This window comes from Acipenser ruthenus, chromosome 4 (genome assembly GCF_902713425.1).
Source record: "Acipenser ruthenus chromosome 4, fAciRut3.2 maternal haplotype, whole genome shotgun sequence".
Classification (NCBI taxonomy): Eukaryota; Metazoa; Chordata; class Actinopteri; order Acipenseriformes; family Acipenseridae; genus Acipenser; species Acipenser ruthenus.
The window spans coordinates 7856622-7877322 of NC_081192.1; the positions used below are offsets into that span (position 1 = coordinate 7856622).

Here is a 20701-nt window from a genome sequence, read left to right on the forward strand (position 1 = left end):
AGACTACCATTTTTTTAAGAATACCTCTTATCTGAATATAGCCCTTTTATAACTATTGTTTTCACATTAAATTAACAAAAAACAACAACCTCTGACTGCTGCACCGTCCCGTTCCAATTTGTGGCCATGTTTAACTAGATGTTCTAACCATACCGTATGTATTTACCATACATTTCTAGCATTTTGCATTCTTTTAAATTTAGTATAGTAACATATTCAATATTATTCTTTAACCATATTTTAATATGATTGGATATTGTTTATGTAATTCACACAAGAGGTGCTATCTGGCTCCATTGCAAACCAGGACTTTTTGAGGGTTTGGGGAAACATGTTGGGGCACCTGGACATTTGGTCACCTTATATCTTAAGTAACCAAAAATATGCTATGCAGGGGATGTATGTAATTTCAGCTAAGCAAACTTTAACAGGCATATAATGGTTTAATTAGGGGTGACATTAAGTTGTTCAGACAAGTACACATATAAATAATTCACAGATTGCAGGCTATAAATGATTAAAAGCACCTCCAGCAAAATGCAAAGTCAGTTAGAGTATTAACCATTTAAGCTTTCGGACACATGTAATGTTCATGTGATACGGTACTGCTTGAGAAGTTCTTTATCTATCAGGGTGAAGTTAATCAGTATGGATACACTAATAGATTGGATGGCTTTTTAAAAGTGTTTTACTCTGCATTTAACACTTAATAAATACAGTGAGATAACCCCCAGCTAACATAATATATATTATAGAATTCAGAATCCACAGGATAATTGTTTTCCATTTTTGCATAACAATACAAATATTAGAATATTATATGTTTGGAGCCCAAGTAAAAACATGAACCCATCAGCTTGGGTTTAATAGTGGATCATTTAGAATGGCCTACTAACCCTTAACTTAACCCTCTCCATAACCTCAGCCTTCAGTCAATGGGTGTCTTATTTTGGCTTGGGACCCTTCATTTTGTAGTGAATACATGTGATTTATTTTTTCAGCTTTGTACAGATTCCTCAACTAAATGATATAAACACAGACACAGCTTTCAGTCATAAGAACTAGAACTCTGATAAATAAATACATAAATAAATACAGTGGCCTGCTGCTTAAACAGAACACATAATACTGTAACGGGTCAAGAGCTGTCAATGTTTATTCCTGTGAGGTTGAATTGAATGTGTCTTTCACTTTCCTCTTTTCATCAAACCAATAATATAGAATTCTGTGTGTTCCATGGACTGGATTCTGGGTTGATTAAACCCATTCAAGATAACTGGGTTCTTCTACTGAATAACATGAAATGAAAAATGAAAAACTGTGACGTTGTGTTCAACGATCATCACACACTGAATCAGCTGATGAATGTCATTCATGTTGTGCAATTGACCTGTGCATTCTTTTTCGCTGTTGTGGCTTTGAATTTAGTAGAATTTACCAGGGAAAAGAGAACGCTCTACTGAATGGTTGTTGACAAGTATAACTGGTTTAAGCCTGCAATGTAGTTGTCTTGTTTTGTATTATATGTACTTTTTTAATTACTTTCATGATTCAGTGGCAGAAAAAAATCTCCAAATTCAAACCTTGCAAAAATAAATAAATTGTTGTATCATAACTATTTTACTGCAATGAATTACTTTTGTTTCAGTATTTATAGAAGCTATAGTTAGCAATATTTATGGTGCAAATATGTATCTGACTGGAGCTTATAAGGTCAAGCCCGTTTTAACCGTCGGCTCGTTTAACCCAAAACACAACGTCTTTAGCAGCAGGCGAAATTAAGAGCAAGGGTAGGTATGCAGTCAAGTATAATTACTGTAAATCTAGAAACGAAAAACGCTGCACACAATAAATGTAGTGCTAAACCCAGATTAAAGATCACTGGGGAATCCTTTTACCTGTCACCCAAGTAGAAAGATCAGTCACCAAGGCAGTCAACGATCAAAATATCTATTGTCATGACATATAGTTTTTCATTAAGCTTTCAAAATTAGACTTCAGTTAAGTTCTTTAAATGTAAATGATTCCAAAAATATGCAACGTGGAATGTAAGAATAGTATACCTTTTGGACCCTTGATGTATTTAGCAGCCTTTCCTTTTATCAGACAGTGTGTGATAAAGAGGCTGTGTGGTCCAGTGGTTAAAGAAAATGGCTTATAACCAGGAGGTCCCCAGTTCAAATCCCAGCTCAGCCACTGACTCACTGTGTGGGACCCTCATCAAATCACTTAACCTCCTTGTGTGTGGTCTTTCGGGTGAGACGTTGTTGTAAGTGATTCTGCAGCTGATGCATAGTTTACACACCTTAGTCTTGTATCTTGTAAAGTGCTTTGTGATGGTGGTCCACTATGAAAGGTGCTATGTAAAAATAAATATTTTTATAAAATTAACATTCATAAAATCCAATAGCTGCATCATCAAATTAAGTACAATTATACATATTATTACTTTAAAATGTCCTCAATGAGCTACTCTGCTACCAGATTGATTTCATGTCCTTATCTTTACCTTAACTAAGGGGTTGACTTGATCAATTGAGTTGAAAGGTCACACTATCACATGACATTCACATGATGTTATAAAAAGCTGCACTTGTCACAATCAATACAGACAGCTATATATTTAAGAGTACAATGATCATAGGTTACACATTAGTGTAAGGGTCCACTAGGATCTACAAGCATGTTATTAAAGGCTGATTTATGGTCGGTGTGTGAGGCAGTTTGGATCTACTGTTATTAACCCATAAGAGATTATATTAGATACAGATCTAAAGAAAGATACTGTAGGTATACTCACAGTCTCAGAGGTCAGATTCTTCCTGTCTGGCTGTCCTTCTCTTCATCCATCAGGAATAATGGCATTAGTTATTGTCACCATCAATCCAGCACCCTGTCAAGGAAAGGGCTAAAGATACACTTTACCAGATTACTTTGCTAAAACAGATTAGGACAGGATTTCTTGTGAAATCGCCCCATTGCCTAACTGCATACAAAACTATGTATTTGTCAAAGAAAAGTCTTCATGGCATAATTCTGCTTAGTAAAATTTGAAAATGTCCAGCCTGTGTGGAAAGCACATTATATTTCCTTTGTCATCTCAGGACGCATGGCTTATGGGTGGAGTACTATCTCAGATAGGAGAGCTACACTGTTGGCTTCTAGATTTAAAGTCGTAATAAATGTAATCAATTGAGCAATTATTTATTCTTTTCTAGTTGCATTACCCGTTTGCTCCACTAGGCGGCAGCATTTAGCAGTTTGGAGCATACTGTCAAACTAAACATAAATTAAACCAGTAGATGGTACCGCTGAGCAATCTTCCTTTTCTTAAATGTGTTTACAGACCCGTGTATTAGTTCAAAACAGCCCTACTGTCAGTGTCCTAAACATGTGTGTCTTAGCCTACAAATGCAACCTGTTTTTCAATCCAGAGTGGTTGTGTAAATTTCATTAGTCAAACTAGCTGCTGAAGTACAGTATGTGGGAAGCTATTCAGTGAGTACCATGACTCCTGGCTTCAAGCAACCTTGCCTTTAAGATCTTTCTTGTCTTCCAGTCATAGCGTAGATGTACACTGCCTGACTGATTTTATAAGGCTGTCTACCCGCTTGGGTCTCGCTTCAACCTGGTGTGGGGGTGTTCTCCTGGTATACTGTGGGGTCTCTGGATTATTCTGGAACAAATGCCATAGTTTACTGAAGCATTGTTGTGGATTGCTTGAGATGAACTTGAATGACATATACAAAACAGCATTACCTGTGGGAAATAAATGACTGACTGGATTACCATCCCTCAAGACACCGTCCAGCACCTTTTGGAGTCTGTGACACGTCGGGTAAAGGCTATGATCAGGGCCCAATCCGATGTTAGCTAAATATCCTAATAAAGAGGCCAACAAGTGCATGTCTGTCCTGCTTCCTGCTAGCCACAAAACAAGTGCCCTTGTCTTGTGATTGCCTTGCAGTGTTCCTGTGGTGAAGGGTAACAGTGGTTCCACTCCTGAATACTTATGTGTGTTTACATTATTGTCCCCAGATAATTACACTGAAACATGTTCTTTAATAACTATAGCTTTTAGTCCTAACCTGAGCATGAAGCGTGTGTTACCAATACAGTGTGTCTTTAAACCCATACCTCGACAGAACTATTTAAGTTCTAATGGGTGTTTGCCATTTTCAACTAAAAAAGATGTGCAACATACAGTAGTTTAAGAAACATGAACAACATGATTTAGTTCTATATTTTTTCATGAAGTCTATGGACCTCCATCTGAAATAACCAGTTATAAAAATATTCTGTGTGTGCCCCTTATACCTTAGGGAAAAACCATTCACATTATTCCGGTTGACGTTTTAGGAAGAACATATTTGCAAAATGAATACAGACGGTATTTAATCTCACAAACATGTTACTGTACTGTATATAAAGTACTGATACTGTGGGGCTGGTTTAATAGTTACCTGCAATTATTATCAGCAGTAATTTCTGATCCAATTGATGCAAACAATGATGGATGTAAATACCAGCACTTTCAATTATGAAATTCAGAATAAACTAAACCTGGCGTTTGAACAATAAAATACAGTTAAGAGATTTACAGAGAAGCTGCCACCTGGGATTGAAAAAAAAAACCAAAAAAACGTCATAGCGAGGATAAAATTGCCACCAGCTCTTGTTGCCAGATTGACGTCCAGGCTCAGTATTTTTTAAATAGACAATTTTAGCAGCAATTATTATAGAGAGCTGTCCAATTTTCTCCTATTTGAACGCATTACGGTCGTTTTGGACACAAATCTAAGAACACTGAAAAGTGCTTTCCCGAAACACTGTTCCTCTCCTTTAAATAAGATGAAGTGTGTTTTATATCATCTTGTCTTAATTATACTTTTGCGCAATCGTGCCAGGTAAGTACTTCTAATAACTTCTTCCGAGTATACATTTTCTTTGTTCAAAAACTTTATGCATTTTTTTTGTCCATTAGATCATTTCCATTTATGCATTAAATGTAAATTATTTCCATAAGAACAGAATGTGTATGTGAATATTTATTTTGCTTTACGTTCAATAGATTTAAAACTTTATTAATTAAAGGAATGCACACAGAGTGCAGAGTCGTAGCTCTGAAACTTGCCTGCCAACAATTATGTATGATCAAAAGTACCTGGAGAAGTCAATAGACAATAAATAGGAGACTTGTTTCAGATTTCAAGCGTGTTTCTGCTTCTTGTGGGCCTATTCACCTTCAATAAGAACATAAGAAAGTTTACAAACGAGAGGAGGCCATTCAGCCCATCTTGCTCGTTTGGTTGTTAGTAGCTTATTGATCCCAGAATCTCATCAAGCAGCTTCTTGAAGGATCCCAGGGTGTCAGCTTCAACAATATTACTGGGGAGTTGGTTCCAGACCCTCACAATTTTCTGTGTAAAAAAGTACCTCCTATTTTCTGTTCTGAATGCCCCTTTATCTAATCTCCATTTGTGACCCCTGGTCCTTGTTTCTTTTTTCAGGTCAAAAAAGTCCTCTGGGTCGACATTGTCTACACTTTTTAGGATTTTGAAAGTTTGAATCAGATCGCCGCATAGTCTTCTTTGTTCAAGACTGAATAGATTCAATTCTTTTAGCCTGTCTGCATACGACATGCCATTTAAACCCGGGATAATTCTGGTCGCTCTTCAGTACACGGTAGACCCCGACTGACAACTCTACTTTTGTATTAACAGCAGGGATGTTTTGTCACTGACATACATGCTGGGCTATTGCTTCCTCGACTGTTTAGCACCTTACTTAATTACTAACCCTTCGGGTCCGGACGAGTACAGGAGGTTGAGAATGTGGCCATCAAGGCAGTGCTTTTTTATTTGTTTTTCATTCCAAGTCACTATTACAAACGGCACAGGAAGCAGGGCCAGAGGGTGTGTTTGGTAATTCGGTGTAAATAGATTCAGGACCGCGGGTAGGAGGTGTATTCTTACACAGTGAGTGGGTATGTTTGGTAATTCAGTGTAAATAGATTCAGGTCCGCGGGTAGGAGGTGTATTCTTACACAGTGAGTGGGTGTGTTTGGTAATTCAGTGTAAATAGATTCAGGACCGCGGGTAGGAGGTGTATTCTTACACAGTGAGTGGGTGTGTTTGGTAATTCAGTGTAAATAGATTCAGGTCCGCGGGTAGGAGGTGTATTCTTACACAGTGAGTGGGTGTGTTTGGTTAATTCAGTGTAAATAGATTCAGGACCGCGGGTAGGAGGTGTATTCTTACACAGTGAGTGGGTGTGTTTGGTAATTCAGTGTAAATAGATTCAGGACCGCGGGTAGGAGGTGTATTCTTACACAGTGAGTGGGTGTGTTTGGTAATTCAGTGTAAATAGATTCAGGACCGCGGGTAGGAGGTGTATTCTTACACAGTGAGTGGGTGTGTTTGGTAATTCAGTGTAAATAGATTCAGGACCGTGGGTAGGTGTATTCTTACACAGTGAGTGGGTGTGTTTGGTAATTCAGTGTAAATAGATTCAGGACCGCGGGTAGGTGTATTCTTACACAGTGAGTGGGTGTGTTTGGTAATTCAGTGTAAATAGATTCAGGACCGCGGGTAGGTGTATTCTTACACAGTGAGTGGGTGTGTTTGGTAATTCAGTGTAAATAGATTCAGGTCCGCGGGTAGGAGGTGTATTCTTACACAGTGAGTGGGTGTGTTTGGTAATTCAGTGTAAATAGATTCAGGACCGTGGGTAGGTGTATTCTTACACAGTGAGTGGGTGTGTTTGGTAATTCAGTGTAAATAGATTCAGGACCGCGGGTAGGAGGTGTATTCTTACACAGTGAGTGGGTGTGTTTGGTAATTCAGTGTAAATAGATTCAGGACCGCGGGTAGGAGGTGTATTCTTACACAGTGAGTGGGTGTGTTTGGTAATTCAGTGTAAATAGATTCAGGACCGCGGGTAGGAGGTGTATTCTTACACAGTGAGTGGGTGTGTTTGGTAATTCAGTGTAAATAGATTCAGGACCGTGGGTAGGAGGTGTATTCTTACACAGTGAGTGGGTGTGTTTGGTAATTCAGTGTAAATAGATTCAGGACCGCGGGTAGGAGGTGTATTCTTACACAGTGAGTGGGTGTGTTTGGTAATTCAGTGTAAATAGATTCAGGACCGCGGGTAGGTGTATTCTTACACAGTGAGTGGGTGTGTTTGGTAATTCAGTGTAAATAGATTCAGGACCGCGGGTAGGAGGTGTATTCTTACACAGTGAGTGGGTGTGTTTGGTAATTCAGTGTAAATAGATTCAGGACCGCGGGTAGGAGGTGTATTCTTACACAGTGAGTGGGTGTGTTTGGTAATTCAGTGTAAATAGATTCAGGACCGCGGGTAGGTGTATTCTTACACAGTGAGTGGGTGTGTTTGGTAATTCAGTGTAAATAGATTCAGGACCGCGGGTAGGAGGTGTATTCTTACACAGTGAGTGGGTGTGTTTGGTAATTCAGTGTAAATAGATTCAGGACCGCGGGTAGGAGGTGTATTCTTACACAGTGAGTGGGTGTGTTTGGTAATTCAGTGTAAATAGATTCAGGACCGTGGGTAGGAGGTGTATTCTTACACAGTGAGTGGGTGTGTTTGGTAATTCAGTGTAAATAGATTCAGGACCGCGGGTAGGTGTATTCTTACACAGTGAGTGGGTGTGTTTGGTAATTCAGTGTAAATAGATTCAGGACCGCGGGTAGGAGGTGTATTCTTACACAGTGAGTGGGTGTGTTTGGTAATTCAGTGTAAATAGATTCAGGACCGCGGGTAGGAGGTGTATTCTTACACAGTGAGTGGGTGTGTTTGGTAATTCAGTGTAAATAGATTCAGGACCGCGGGTAGGAGGTGTATTCTTACACAGTGAGTGGGTGTGTTTGGTAATTCAGTGTAAATAGATTCAGGACCGCGGGTAGGAGGTGTATTCTTACACAGTGAGTGGGTGTGTTTGGTAATTCAGTGTAAATAGATTCAGGACCGCGGGTAGGAGGTGTATTCTTATACAGTCAGTGGTCTGGAAAGAGTTGCTGTTGTTGTTGATTCATTGGGAACCTTCAAGAGCCAAATGGGTATGGGTCCTGAAATAAATTATTATTACTAACTGGATGAGCATTGATGGGCTGAATACATTTCTGATGCATGTCAGAATAATATGTCCAGAGACATCTAACCAAAATATTTCAAATGTACAAAACAGACCAGTTAGATTGAAAGCATAATTTATACTAATATAGTTCATTTTTAACTTGGCCTCTTTTGTAGACATCATATCTTTATAAAAAATGAGACTGAGGGCATGTCATCCTCAGCCGTGCTTTATTTACCATTTCGTTGTTGAGTAATAACAGAACAGATGACATCCATAGAACACCATGGGAGAGCACTGTCCAGTAGCTGTACAACTGTTAAAAACTTACCAACACAAAAATGTGGTCATTGTTTTGTTAATGGTTAGTTAAAATAATCTATTTATGAAATAATCAGAAATGTCTGCTGAATTATTATTATTATTATTATTATTATTATTATTATTATTATTATTATTATTATTATTATTATTATTAGTAGTAGTAGTATTTATTTCTTAGCATGTTCAGCATCCATCAATGATATCACTGAAATTGGGTTTCTAGCTTTTATTTGTTTATAATGTAGTTAAGAGGAGCACTGTAAATGTGTTAGGAAACTAGTCTTAACAGTTTAAAACAATATAATAAAGCTTAAATAAAGCATTACCCTTTCTATACTGGTAGGTTTTAGAATGTGCTTTTACTGAGCTCATAATTTAACATTACACACGGACAGCTCTTTATATTAAAATTAGCTCACAGGGCAGATAAATCTAACTGGCCTGGGTTCATTGTAGACGGACCAATCAGGAGCTTCATTAACAATGAGGCTGATCGCCAGATCCTGACTGCCAGAGAAAGGCTCGTGGTATGATTTATAGCTGTGGGAGGTTCTACATCACTTAGCTTTTTTGCTCTAACACATTCAAAATATTTCACAACACAATTATAACCTTGCTTGATATGAAGTGAACGGATTCCACGGATCAGAAAGTGTGAATAAATAAAGTGTCTGCAATACCTCCCATCGTATCTTGCTGATGGGTATTTAGATTGTACACTGCACAATGAAATAAGGTGTGTTTGAGATGGAAGTTGAGGTACTTAGTTTCTTTGAAGTTCTTCTTGCTGTAGTGACAGCTTTACATAAGCAGCTTCCAACTAAACATTTTCTCAGAAAAAAAATATTTAAATGGATCTGTCTAAAAATAATGGCATGCACTAATCTAGTTTGTCAGCAACAAAGTGCTTCAGTGCTATTGTAACAATTTATGGTTTTAAACAATAGATAATAATCAAACCAAACCAAGCATATTATAAAAGACCGCATTGTAAGAAAATGCCGACCCTTACATTAGTGCCTCACTTCTGCAACCCACTTCGCATTAAAGATAAATTGTCAACCTTCATTACTGTTGCCCTCCCAGTCCTCTTTCCACCCAAGGAACCTACGCAACAGAGGTGACCGAGCTACTGGACCCTGGAAGCCGGACTGCACTTGCTGGCGCCTGACCAAAAGTGCTCTGGAGTAGGATGAGACTAAATCTCAGATGTGCTCCACCCTAACTCTGCCGGAAAGCAATGACCTCTGCAATGCTCCCTGTGGGTCCCCAGCCAGGATCAGAAAGCATGGCGCAAGCAGGAGGCTATTTGACCTGTCTCAGCTCAAATGGTTCTGAGTAGCTGATTGATCTTAAAACTTTATCAAATTGGGTCTTGAAGAATCCAAAGTGATTCTGCCTCAACAACATGACTAGGTAACTCATTCCATATCCTCAGCACTCTCTGTGGAAGAACTGTTTCCTTTCCTTAGTCCTAATCTGTTCTCTGGTCCTGGTTTTCGTACATTTTGTAGTGTACAGTATACTTTATAGAGGGGTATAAAATTCTGTACTATATTAAATTCTGTATTTATTCAATATTTCTAAAAGGTATTTTTAAAGCTGATAGGAATGCATATATTCATAATTCAGATTTGAATGACACAATTCAGAGTAAAATCTTACTTTAAGGCCACCTCCGTAAAAAGGCCACCTCTTGATTTACTCCTATTGACAGTAATATACGGCCATCATCAGCAGTCCCAAACCTATCAAGGCACTGTTAAATGACCTCTCTAACAAGACCAGCATGCTGTAAAACTGCCACATTCTCTGAAAACGTGGATGACTGGCACGTCTGATTTAGATTAAATATATTAGACAATAAAACAGTTTGCATTGAAAGAACTAAAATAAGCAGTCAAATGTTTTGACTCCAGGTATGCCCCTTCAGTACAATTAGCAGCAATGGGATTTTGTTGGGCTCCTGACTGGTAATGTAGTATGACAGAATACCATTGTAAAATTATGTTAGGATTTTTTTTATTAACAATGGCACAAATAATTAACAAGTCTTAAAAAGAACACAATTGCATGTTCAATCTTTTTGTAATGAATTTTAATAGCACAAAAACAATTTCACGATACACATAATATCTTCTTTTCAACACTGTGTTGTAGTTGGAATGCATAAATCATTTATTTATTTAAATAATTATATATACAATATGGTGCAGGATGTTTTTCTACAGAGTTCTCTGTGGAGGCTGCATGCAGTGTTTCTCTTTGGAAGTCTGGCTGCATTTGGTGGTCAGTGTTCTAGCGTGAAATGTAAAGTGATAATGTGGACACAATGAAGAACGTGGTTTCATCACCACATAGAAGGGTCTTCATATCTGCAAAACAAATAGACATACAACTGATAAATGCAAATAAGGTAACACTTTACATTAAGTGTCTCTAACTACATAATAACAGTAATCACACATATAGCTCTATAGTTACAATTCAGCAACATGCTTAATCACACAATTAAAAATGATGGCAGATACACATAATGTAAGTGTTTTCAATTATTAATAATAATAATAATAATAATAATAATAATAATAATAATAATAATAATAACATTAAGTTGTTGCATTTATGATGATCTTCATTTTTTTAACTTTTTTACTGATCTGAGGATTTTTTAGGATCTTTACAAATCACTGAGTACATCAAGGCTTTACTACGCTGTTTGTGAAACTTATAACACAGTAAACTTTTATAGGAATAAAAGGAGTAAAACCTTACCAATGTGTGTGTCTCTCTCAATTGTAATTGTCTTGAAAGGAAATTAAAATGACAGGTCCTAATTTAATATTGAAATGGTGGCAGTATTTAGATTCACCACTATCAGTTGAATAGACCTCAACTCAATGTGTGTCAAAGTGACAGAAATGCCCATTTTGATGAACATTAACCTATTTGTTCTCGAGTGAGGAGTAACCTAGCTGGACTGACCCCAATGCATTTCTCCAGGTTTTTCTTGTTTACCTTGGTCTTGGGATTCTTTCCGGACTTTCCCTCCACAGAAGGTCGGAAAACAGAGTCTCAGGACTGGATCTCTTCCCATACCTGGAGAAAGACAATGGGAATATGCTAGCAATGCTACAGACAAACACCCAGGTACTTCAACAACCTATTAGAATTCACAATAATGGAGCATAGTTGGGAAACTACTTCATGTCTTTCAATGGTACTAAAATGATCAAGTGCGCCCAATCTAGTCTATCTGGTTAGTCTGGTTGTCTGGTTGAGGTAAACTGTTTTCCCTTAATGGATGGATTGATATCTTCTAGCAAGTAAAAGAACAACAGACTCATTTACAGGTTAAGCGTTCCTGTTTTTAATTGAATGAATGTATGACACGAAATCCAATGCACTATTCACACTACCATTACAACACGTGATTGAAAACCTAATTGTGAATAAGATCAATTGTTTAGAATCTCAACTGAACACACTTAAATACAACTGAATAACATGGTTCTGCAGTGCAGTTAATTTCACAAAAGAGTTCTGGAAGCTTTTAAAATTCCAATTTCAAAAGCCATTAAACACAGCCTTCTACTAAGAAGCATAGTTTCCAGGAAAAAAAAAAGCATGTTCTCATTTACTTTTCAGAAAGCAGCTATTTTTGGAAAACTTTAAATTCAATATATGCACTAATTGACCCAATCAGGTAACAGCTGGCATTTAAAAATGATAAGCCCAATGTGTATTGTAAAATATAAAAATGTAACAGAAGCACATTTTTACTACATATTTACTATTCAAGATACAAGTGTATCCTGTGATTCAGGAGATGTTACAAAAATATTTCAATTAATATTACACTTTTCAAGTTTAAGGGTGCTTAACAGAGGTACTGTATACTGTAGCTTTGAGGCTGTTTGATAAATAAAGTGATATAGGTGTAATTTTGACTATGACTGGGGTCTTTGGAACATCTCCAGCTACAGTAAGTAAGGTATGGAATGAAAGTACATTAACAATGTTGGAAATATTATAAAATGCCAGCTAATAATAACTGAACTACATGACATATGGTTTGGACATGCCAGTTAAAAAAATAAAAAGTTGTAAAAGCGCATGTCAATCATTTAAATGCATAAATGGTAGCAAAATCTAGCTATATTTAACCATTCACTTTTCTTGACAATTAGGAATTTATTTGAGATACTGCAAATATTTTGTATTGATTTTTTAAAATTATTTTAGTATAACCTAACTGGGATTACTTTAATGTATACACAATTATTGTTAATTTAGAAAACTGTGGAAAAAATATAATAATAATAATAATAATAATAATAATAATAATAATAATAATAATAATATGTTTTTATATTCTCAGACTTAAATACATATAATTTATGATGAATAAATATATGTACACTGTATATTTCTTAAAGAAACAGTAGATTTATAGGGTCCTGTTTGCAAAACAGTGCTGTTTAAATGAATGTTTTGTTAATTACTATTTTTAAAACCTATTTAAATTGTTTTAAATGTAGTCACTTATATTAGCCATACATATGCTTGTCTTTCCATTAACTGTGTATAATCTGAAGAGTTCATTCAAATGCGGTCTGATATTCCCGATCAGCGCCCTTACCTCTGCCGCGTGATAAGATTGATGTAGTGCCTCAGAGCTGAATAATATTTGGCCAAGTCTTCGGCAGGCGCCTGTTCTCCAGGATTGTCGGGTTTCGACGGGTAAGCATCCGCAAGCGTTCCGACATAGACCAAAGTGCAGAAGGCAAAAGCCACGGTAGCCAGCCACAGCCCCAGGTTCGCACGCATCTTTAGGAGGTAATACAGCACAAAAGAAAATGATTTTTTTTTTTTGTCCCTGAAGTTTTCAATACCATTTTGATTTCCTAAATAACTGGCTTAGGTTTATTATAAAGTACCACTTGCCTTGCCTTTCCCTTCAAGAAACTGGAAGTAAAATGCATACACTTTTACTATTACATTACACTACTATCTAAAACAGAGCTGCAAAACTACAACTACTGCAGAATTCACCTGCGACACTCTCTATTATGTGACAGTCGACTGCACTCCAAAACAAGACGAATGGAACAGAATCAAGTCTAAAACAATACAGCGAGTTAACTACGGGGATATCTGAGAAATCGGTGTACTCACATTCAGTTATGTTGATAGAGATGGTTGCCTCTCTTCTGCGCGGTATTAAGGTACCGATATAAGGTCTTTTGTGTTCTCTGACAGCGTTCAGCAATTCTTTGGTTCTTATATGCAAGTCTTTAAGTAAAAGGAGGGGGGGGGGGGACTCTGTCCCAATCACGCTTCATTGAGCACAATTCTCTTATCACATTCCAGCAGAGAATGAGCTGTCGCCGATAGAGCTTAGATAAAAGTGATTGCTTTCCTGCAGTAAGTGCGGAAAATATTTTCTTCACTTCTAAATACCTACGTTTTGTTCCAAGTACTATAGTTAACAGAATAAACTGAAATGAGAACAGTGTACTCGATGTGCGCCACACTAAAACAAAACAAACACAGCACACTTTTATTTCAAATAAATTATTAATGCGATTTTTAGTGTATGTTTATGTACGTTTTTCAAAGTTCGGTCTCACCTATTCGAAATTAGTCCATGTTTTATGAAAGGGTTAAAAAAAAAAAAAAAAAAAACTAGATTATAGTGAATTCTACACATTTAAAAGTTTCAAGTAAACTTCACTGCACAGTAGGTCTATGTGCTCTACAATGCTATTATACCCTGAGTTACACCAATTAGAGTTCAGATTCCAATCAGTTAAACTGAGTTGCTGTGGAGGTGAGATAACGATTGAAATCTAAAGTGTAGCACATGTATCCTGGCTGCCTGTGTAACAATATGAAATATGAACACACATTCTCCCAGGACAGATTTTCTCCCGGACTTTGTTCAAAACTCAACTGTTAAATTCCTTTATGTCAGCAAACCTTTATTTTCTGCAGAAGTCCTGTATGCTCTGTACTTAGCAGGGTTTAGGAACCAAGGGAGCATTGTGGCAGGCAATTGATGCAAATTTCAAGCTTCTTGGACCACAACATAATCTCACATAATCCTAAACAGCATTGGAAAAAGGCATACTTTCTGTAAACTATGCAGGACTGATTTTATGCACTATGATGGGAAGTCCCCATGAGAGGCGTACGACGCTATGTTCAGAAAGACAGCGCTCACTAAAGGCTGGACAGCTAGCAGCTGCGCTGGAGGGGGAAGCGCTGCAGGTTCTGCTGGACCTGGGCCCAGACAAGATGATCCAGTATGATGTGTTAGCCGTAGCCCTAGAGCGCTGCTTTGGAAGAGTGGAGCCTGCAGTCAGCCTGCACCTAAGCCTACGCCTGCACAACCGAACCCGAGGCCCAGAAGAGAAACTGGGCATACTGGTGGCTGACGTCAGGTACCTAGCTCGAAGAGGGTACCCCGATTTCTCGCCAGCCACCTAAGAGGACCTGGCCATGGAAGCCTCTGTCCGCGGACTGACCCCCACTGCCCTGCGTCAGCAGGTCCGGCTTGCTGCCTCAACCTCCCTAGAGCTCGACATGGTTTACTCAGAAAGAGTCGAGACTGTGATCGAGGAGAGGGAGCATGACTGGGTCTCTGCAGGGGAACAGAGTCGGCAGAAGAGGAGGCCCGATCACACACCACCCAGAGCCCACATGGCCCAACCCAGTGAAGAGGAAGCCCCGGTCAGCACCAGTACCCCCACCTGGCCTACAGAGATGGTCACCCTTATAAGGGCAGCGATCACCCTGCTCGCAGTTGTGCTGGGGCTGTGGCCAGCCCGGCCACCTGTAATGCCACGCCAAGGGGCCCCTGTAGATGGGACAACATGGGCCCCCAACACAGTCCCTTTCACCGTAGTGTACCGGAAGCCGCGGACCGCAGACAGTATGAGCCAGCTGTAGTGGTTGGGAAGACCACTGCCGGCAACTTCTGCCACGTCCACTTTCGAATTGAGGGGGTTCAGTGCACTGCTCTAGTGGACACAGGCTCAACAGTGATTCTAGTGAACGGCAACCTCACTATTGAAGTAGCTGGATGGACAGTACACCACCTGTCTGGGTAGCAGCTATGTAGGACCCCTGTATACTGGGCCTGGACTTCCTGCGCTACACAGGTGGGCAAGTAGACCTCAGGACCAGGACATTGCACATACGGGGGGCCCGGCCTTGGCCTTAGCCGACCCAAGGGGGCCAGCCTTCCCTGAGAGTGTCTAGTCAGAGTTGGGACCCCTCTGTTCGACAACTTCAGGCCTTGCCAAAGGCCCAATGACCTGCTGCAGCGAGACGGGGGACCTCAGCCATCCCCCGGGCTCCACCAAGCACCAGACCACCAGCTCCATCATGCACCAGCATCACCAGGGACAACGCAGCATTTCGACGAGCTTTGCCGGCCACCGCAGCTGCCGAGGTTTACAGCCTGCGACCTCCAGTCCCCTAGTCGGAGGGACGGTGTCCCTGCCCTGGAGCAACGATAATGCCGGGATGGAGCCGCTGGTATGGGGGAACTCAGCCCTCCCTCGGGCCAGGCGAGCTCAGAAAAATCGACCCCTTTCCCACTCTAGCCTTCTACCAGCACCAACGTCATCGAGCTCTGTCAATGGGGCCTTACCAGCCCCTGCAGAGGACCCTGCTGTTGCCACGGTGGCCTCAGTCTGGCATCAGAACCCCAGGCACCGGACACTTCTGGCTAATGGAGACGCTGTGACACCTGCACTGCCTGGAAAGGACCCCCGGGCTGGTCGCACGCCCCCCTCCAGCAGTACCAGGTCAGCGGACCCATGGAGAGGGTCGTCGTGGATGTCTTGGGCCCCTTTCCACACTCGGAGAAGGGGAACCGATTCGTCTTGGTGGCCCTCGACTATTTCACTTAGTAGCCGGAGGCATATGCTTTGCCAGACCAGGAGGCGGAGACTGTCGTTTAAGCACTGCTGGAGGGGTTCTTCAGCCAGTTCGGGATCCCACAGGAACTCCATTCAGACATGGGGTGCAACTTCGAGTCCCGGGATTAAGAAGACCATGACCACCCCACTCCACCCACAGAGTGATGGATTGGTGGAACGGTTTAACCGCACGCTGGCCATGCAGTTGGCTGTGACCACCGCCAAACACCAAAGGGACGGACACCTACCTGCCTCTGGTGCTGCTGGCCTGTTGCTCCACTGTGCAGGACTCAACTGCCTGCACTCCAGCCCTGTTGGGGTGTGAGCGCCACACACCCGCCAAAATGGTTTTCGGCCGCCCCCCAGATGCCTCCAGTGTACCCCCGGGTCCTGAGTATGCAAGGAGGCTGCAAGACTGGCTGGAGGTAGCCCACCGCTTCCCCCAGGATCAGCTGCAGGCTGCTTGGGTCAGGCAGAAGCGGAACTATGACCTCGGGAGCGCCACTTTAACACCGGAGAGCTGGTCTAGGTCTACAGCCCCAGGAGGAAGAAGGGCCATTGCCCCAAGTTGGACAGCCTTGCCAGGTCCTGGAGCGGTTTGTAGAGGTAGTATATCGGGCGCAAGGTGGCCCTGCACTGGGACCGGCTGGCTCCCTACCTGGGAGGAGATCCGACAGACCCAGAGGCCAGTGACAGTTCCCTCCTGCCCCATCCTGGTTCGCTTGTTCCTCATAGCCCCTTGCCTGAGGCCTCCACGTCCCTGGGCTCTGTCCGTCCATCCCCTGTGGCTGACAGGGGACCACACAAGGTGGAAGACCATGCCTGCAATGACACCATCGACCTCCAGGGCATTTTTGAGACTTTGTCCTTCCCTCGGGGACTAGGGACTGGGGGGGGGGGGGGGGTTATGTAACGACTCAGGCGATGTCAGCCTGCTAGACTCTGTGTTTGTCTTGTTCATTTGTCATGTCTTATTTCGTGTTGCATGTATTGTACGGGAATGGGGCACATCATTGGCATTAGGGTAGTTAGTGTGTGTGTGTGTGTGTGTGTCCGCATGCATATGGTGTATGGTGGGCAGAACCCTCCCCTGAGGCTATTAGTGGGGGGGGGGGGGGGGGGGGGCAGTCACGAGAGAGAGAGAAGGTGCGCAGACTTGACAGTGAGTGGTTGTGTATGACTGTGAGGGACAGAACGCAAGGCTGAAAGTGAGGACCTGCTCTGTGAAGCAGTAAGAAGAACCCAGAAGTCTGGAGTTTGCAGTGAAGAAGGAAGAGTGAGAGTGAGTGGAGAGTGCAAGTAGAACAGAGAGAGAGCAACTGAGGGAGTGTGAGACGACAACAGAGAGAGTTAGTTGTTTTATTATTTTTGGTGTGAACCAGGCCCAAACAGGGATTTGCTGTGTTTATTTAGTTCAGTAATAAAAACTGCAAGTTTAGAATCACATCTGGTCTCCCCAAGTCCTGTTTCACTCAGACGTGAAGAGAGAGTTACAGTATTCTGCTGAAAAGTCTAAAAGTCACACAAGTGAAAGGCGTTGCTGTTACAATTTCAGCATCAACATTGCTTTAGAAATTCAGATTGACTGATGACGTGTCAAATTTAAATATATATTAAGCAATTCACTTTTGGCTGTCTGGTATAGAAAGTTAATATTCTACATTACATCCCAAATACAGACTTTAAAGGCTTTGATGAAAGCTGTGGTAATTATGTAAAGAGGATTTGCTGCATGGCAAGACAAATGCAAGCTCTCTATTGGTGTTCATAAATGTAGCCACCAAAATGAACATACAGGGAGCCGCATGCGTATACACTGGTCATGGCATCATTTTATTGGATGTTAATCAATGCATAAGATTTATTTCTATTTTGGAGCATTTTTTCAGTCATTCTGCTGTACATTATATAGTAATGGTTCATCAACAAAAAGGGTTCCAGAAAGAGAATTAAGAAACTTCTTTTTTTTTTTTTTTTTTACTTCCACGAGCACTAGCAGTTGAAACATGTGTCTATTTATTTTCTAAAGACTCAAAAGGCATGCTTGCTACAGGAAATGTATGTATGGAAGTCAATAAAATTTCTTTTTAAAGCACATTTCTAGAAACCGCTGCAATGGACAGGATTAAGCTTCTTGACAGACCCCTTTATGTAAGCTCTATAGTCCAGCACAGAGATCCACAAAGTATGCTGAGGTTTTAGGAACTGGGATAGGTAACAAGCACCTGTGACCTTCTAACCTCAGGCAGATGTGCTTCCCAATGTGCCAGTAGCAAAGAAAACATGTAGAACCCCAGGAATACCTGCTCTGTCATCACCTCACTGTGGGCTCCAGTGCCACCTTATACGCGCACACTGCTAGAGTTCTGAGACTGATCAGTCTTGACAGATCCACCTCAAAGTTCAGTGACAAGCAGTTCATACAATATCAGCACCAGGAAAGGTAACACTGGGAAATATTCCTCTTCAGGTTATGTTTTCTTCACCTTTTTATTTAAACCCTGGGGTATTCAAAATAGGAAACTCATTATTTTTATCTGACATTTTTTACAATTTGCCATGTTTTCTGTTTTCAAGGATGCATATAGAAACCTTCACATTCAATTGTTATGTTAAAACGTTAGTTGAATTCCAAATTGAGTAAAGCAGGAACAGTTAAACTGTCTGACAGAATGAAGATATTGTAGGCAGACAGCATACTCAGTGGCAGCTGATTTGGACATTGTCTAATTGTCTTCTGTCAAGCTTTAAATACTTGTATAGGTGTGGTGTGAGAATGTTAACGACTTACTTTATCCAAATGGAGGATGTTTTGACTGCACTATTGAAACAAATAGAATAAACAGTAAAGTTCCCTTTTAAACCGAGAGATCAGAAAGAGATTCACACTGGAGCTGTGATGCACCAAGTCTCCAGCAGGTGGCTTAGATACATTATACGATTGTTTTTCATTTAAATAAAATAGTATCCTAGCAATACTGATGCTCTAGTATAACATTCTAAAATCCTTACTCACACATAGACTGTGTTATATTGTATAAAATAAAAAACACAATAAAATATATTTGCTAAACAAAGTTGTGTTACATCTGCACATATACAGTAGTGTACAATAGTTAATAAAACCTATTAACCTATTATAAAAAATATATATTATAAAACTTATTGAATTCCAGGTTTCTTTTTTATTACCTTTACCTGATGAAGGAACTAGATAAGTCTACATAGAAGAGACAAATGTGCCTCTATCTTCTGTTGCATATTCACAGTATATTGTAGTACTTAAGTGTGTTCTTTTTAGATAAACATTTTACTTCTTTTTTAATAACATTTGTTTTCTCTACTCCAACTACTGAATTAAATATAACATCTGCATGTATGTTTACTATCAACTCCTTCGAGTGCCTGCCTCTAATGATGCGATTTCATTTTTCAATTCCCATTCAACCTTTATTCTCGCATGCTCTAAACATCACACAGCCATACTGAACTGATGTATTTTTATCTCAGTCAAGGACTGACATTCACGTAAATGCTGCGATTGTAAACAAGATATGAAGTTACCTTTAACAGAATTCTCTTGCTGTGTACTGTCAACTTCCCATATTTGTGTTGATGATACATTTTCAACATTATTCACACAGGGAAAAATACATGAAAACGCTGACCAGAATAAACGATGCAGAACAGAAGGTAAGACACACATTTAGATACACATGGCAGTGAAACTGTAAAAGTGGTCTGCTTTTCAAAGACTATTAACAAGATATAAATAACTATTTGTACATATTTTAGTGGCCCTGAAAGACTGGCATGATGCCCCTTTAAATTGAAAAGATGTTCTCTTCATGGGCAATGTACCTTTAACCAGGTATTTCTCATCTATAACAGTCTGTAGTTCAGGAGGCTATAGTTTTAAAAGGGCAGTAAAGCAAGCTCTAAATGTTCCTGTAATAAAACAAGAAGAAAGGTGTAACAGGGTGAGGAGCCCTGCACAATTATATTGTTTGTTTATTTTTAGAACGGGGTCTACCCCTCTGCAGTTTATTGTTTTGCATTTGTTTTGTTTATTATTATTATTATTATTATTATTATTATTATTATTATTATTATTATTATTGTTGTTGTTGTTGTTGTTGTTGTTGTTGTTGTATTTGTTTGTATTATGATTTATTTATTGTAGTTATGACGGCATAGCCGTGCGTTGTTTTGTTGTTTTGAGGCGAGGTAGGCAGTGTTTTTGTTAAGCCTTTTCTTTTATTTTTGTATTATTTAAATAAACGGCGCGCAGCATCTTTTTGCCCTGCAGTACTGACTGTTTTTCTTTCCTGCTTCTGGCCTGAATTCA

The 20701-nt window shown here is 40.1% G+C and overlaps 1 protein-coding gene across 1 annotated transcript; it reads right to left on the reverse strand.

Moving 5' to 3' along the window:
- Positions 1-10483: 10483 nt before the first annotated feature.
- On the reverse strand, positions 10484-13696 carry LOC117400574 (pro-neuropeptide Y-like). The gene is made up of 4 exons (XM_034000728.3): positions 13601-13696; positions 13065-13252; positions 11441-11521; positions 10484-10797 (listed from the first exon to the last, which is right to left on the reverse strand). Exons 2-4 carry the CDS (start codon positions 13250-13252, stop codon positions 10773-10775), a joined length of 294 nt encoding a protein of 97 aa, XP_033856619.1. The 5' UTR covers positions 13601-13696; the 3' UTR covers positions 10484-10772.
- Between the last annotated feature and the right edge of the window lie 7005 nt (positions 13697-20701).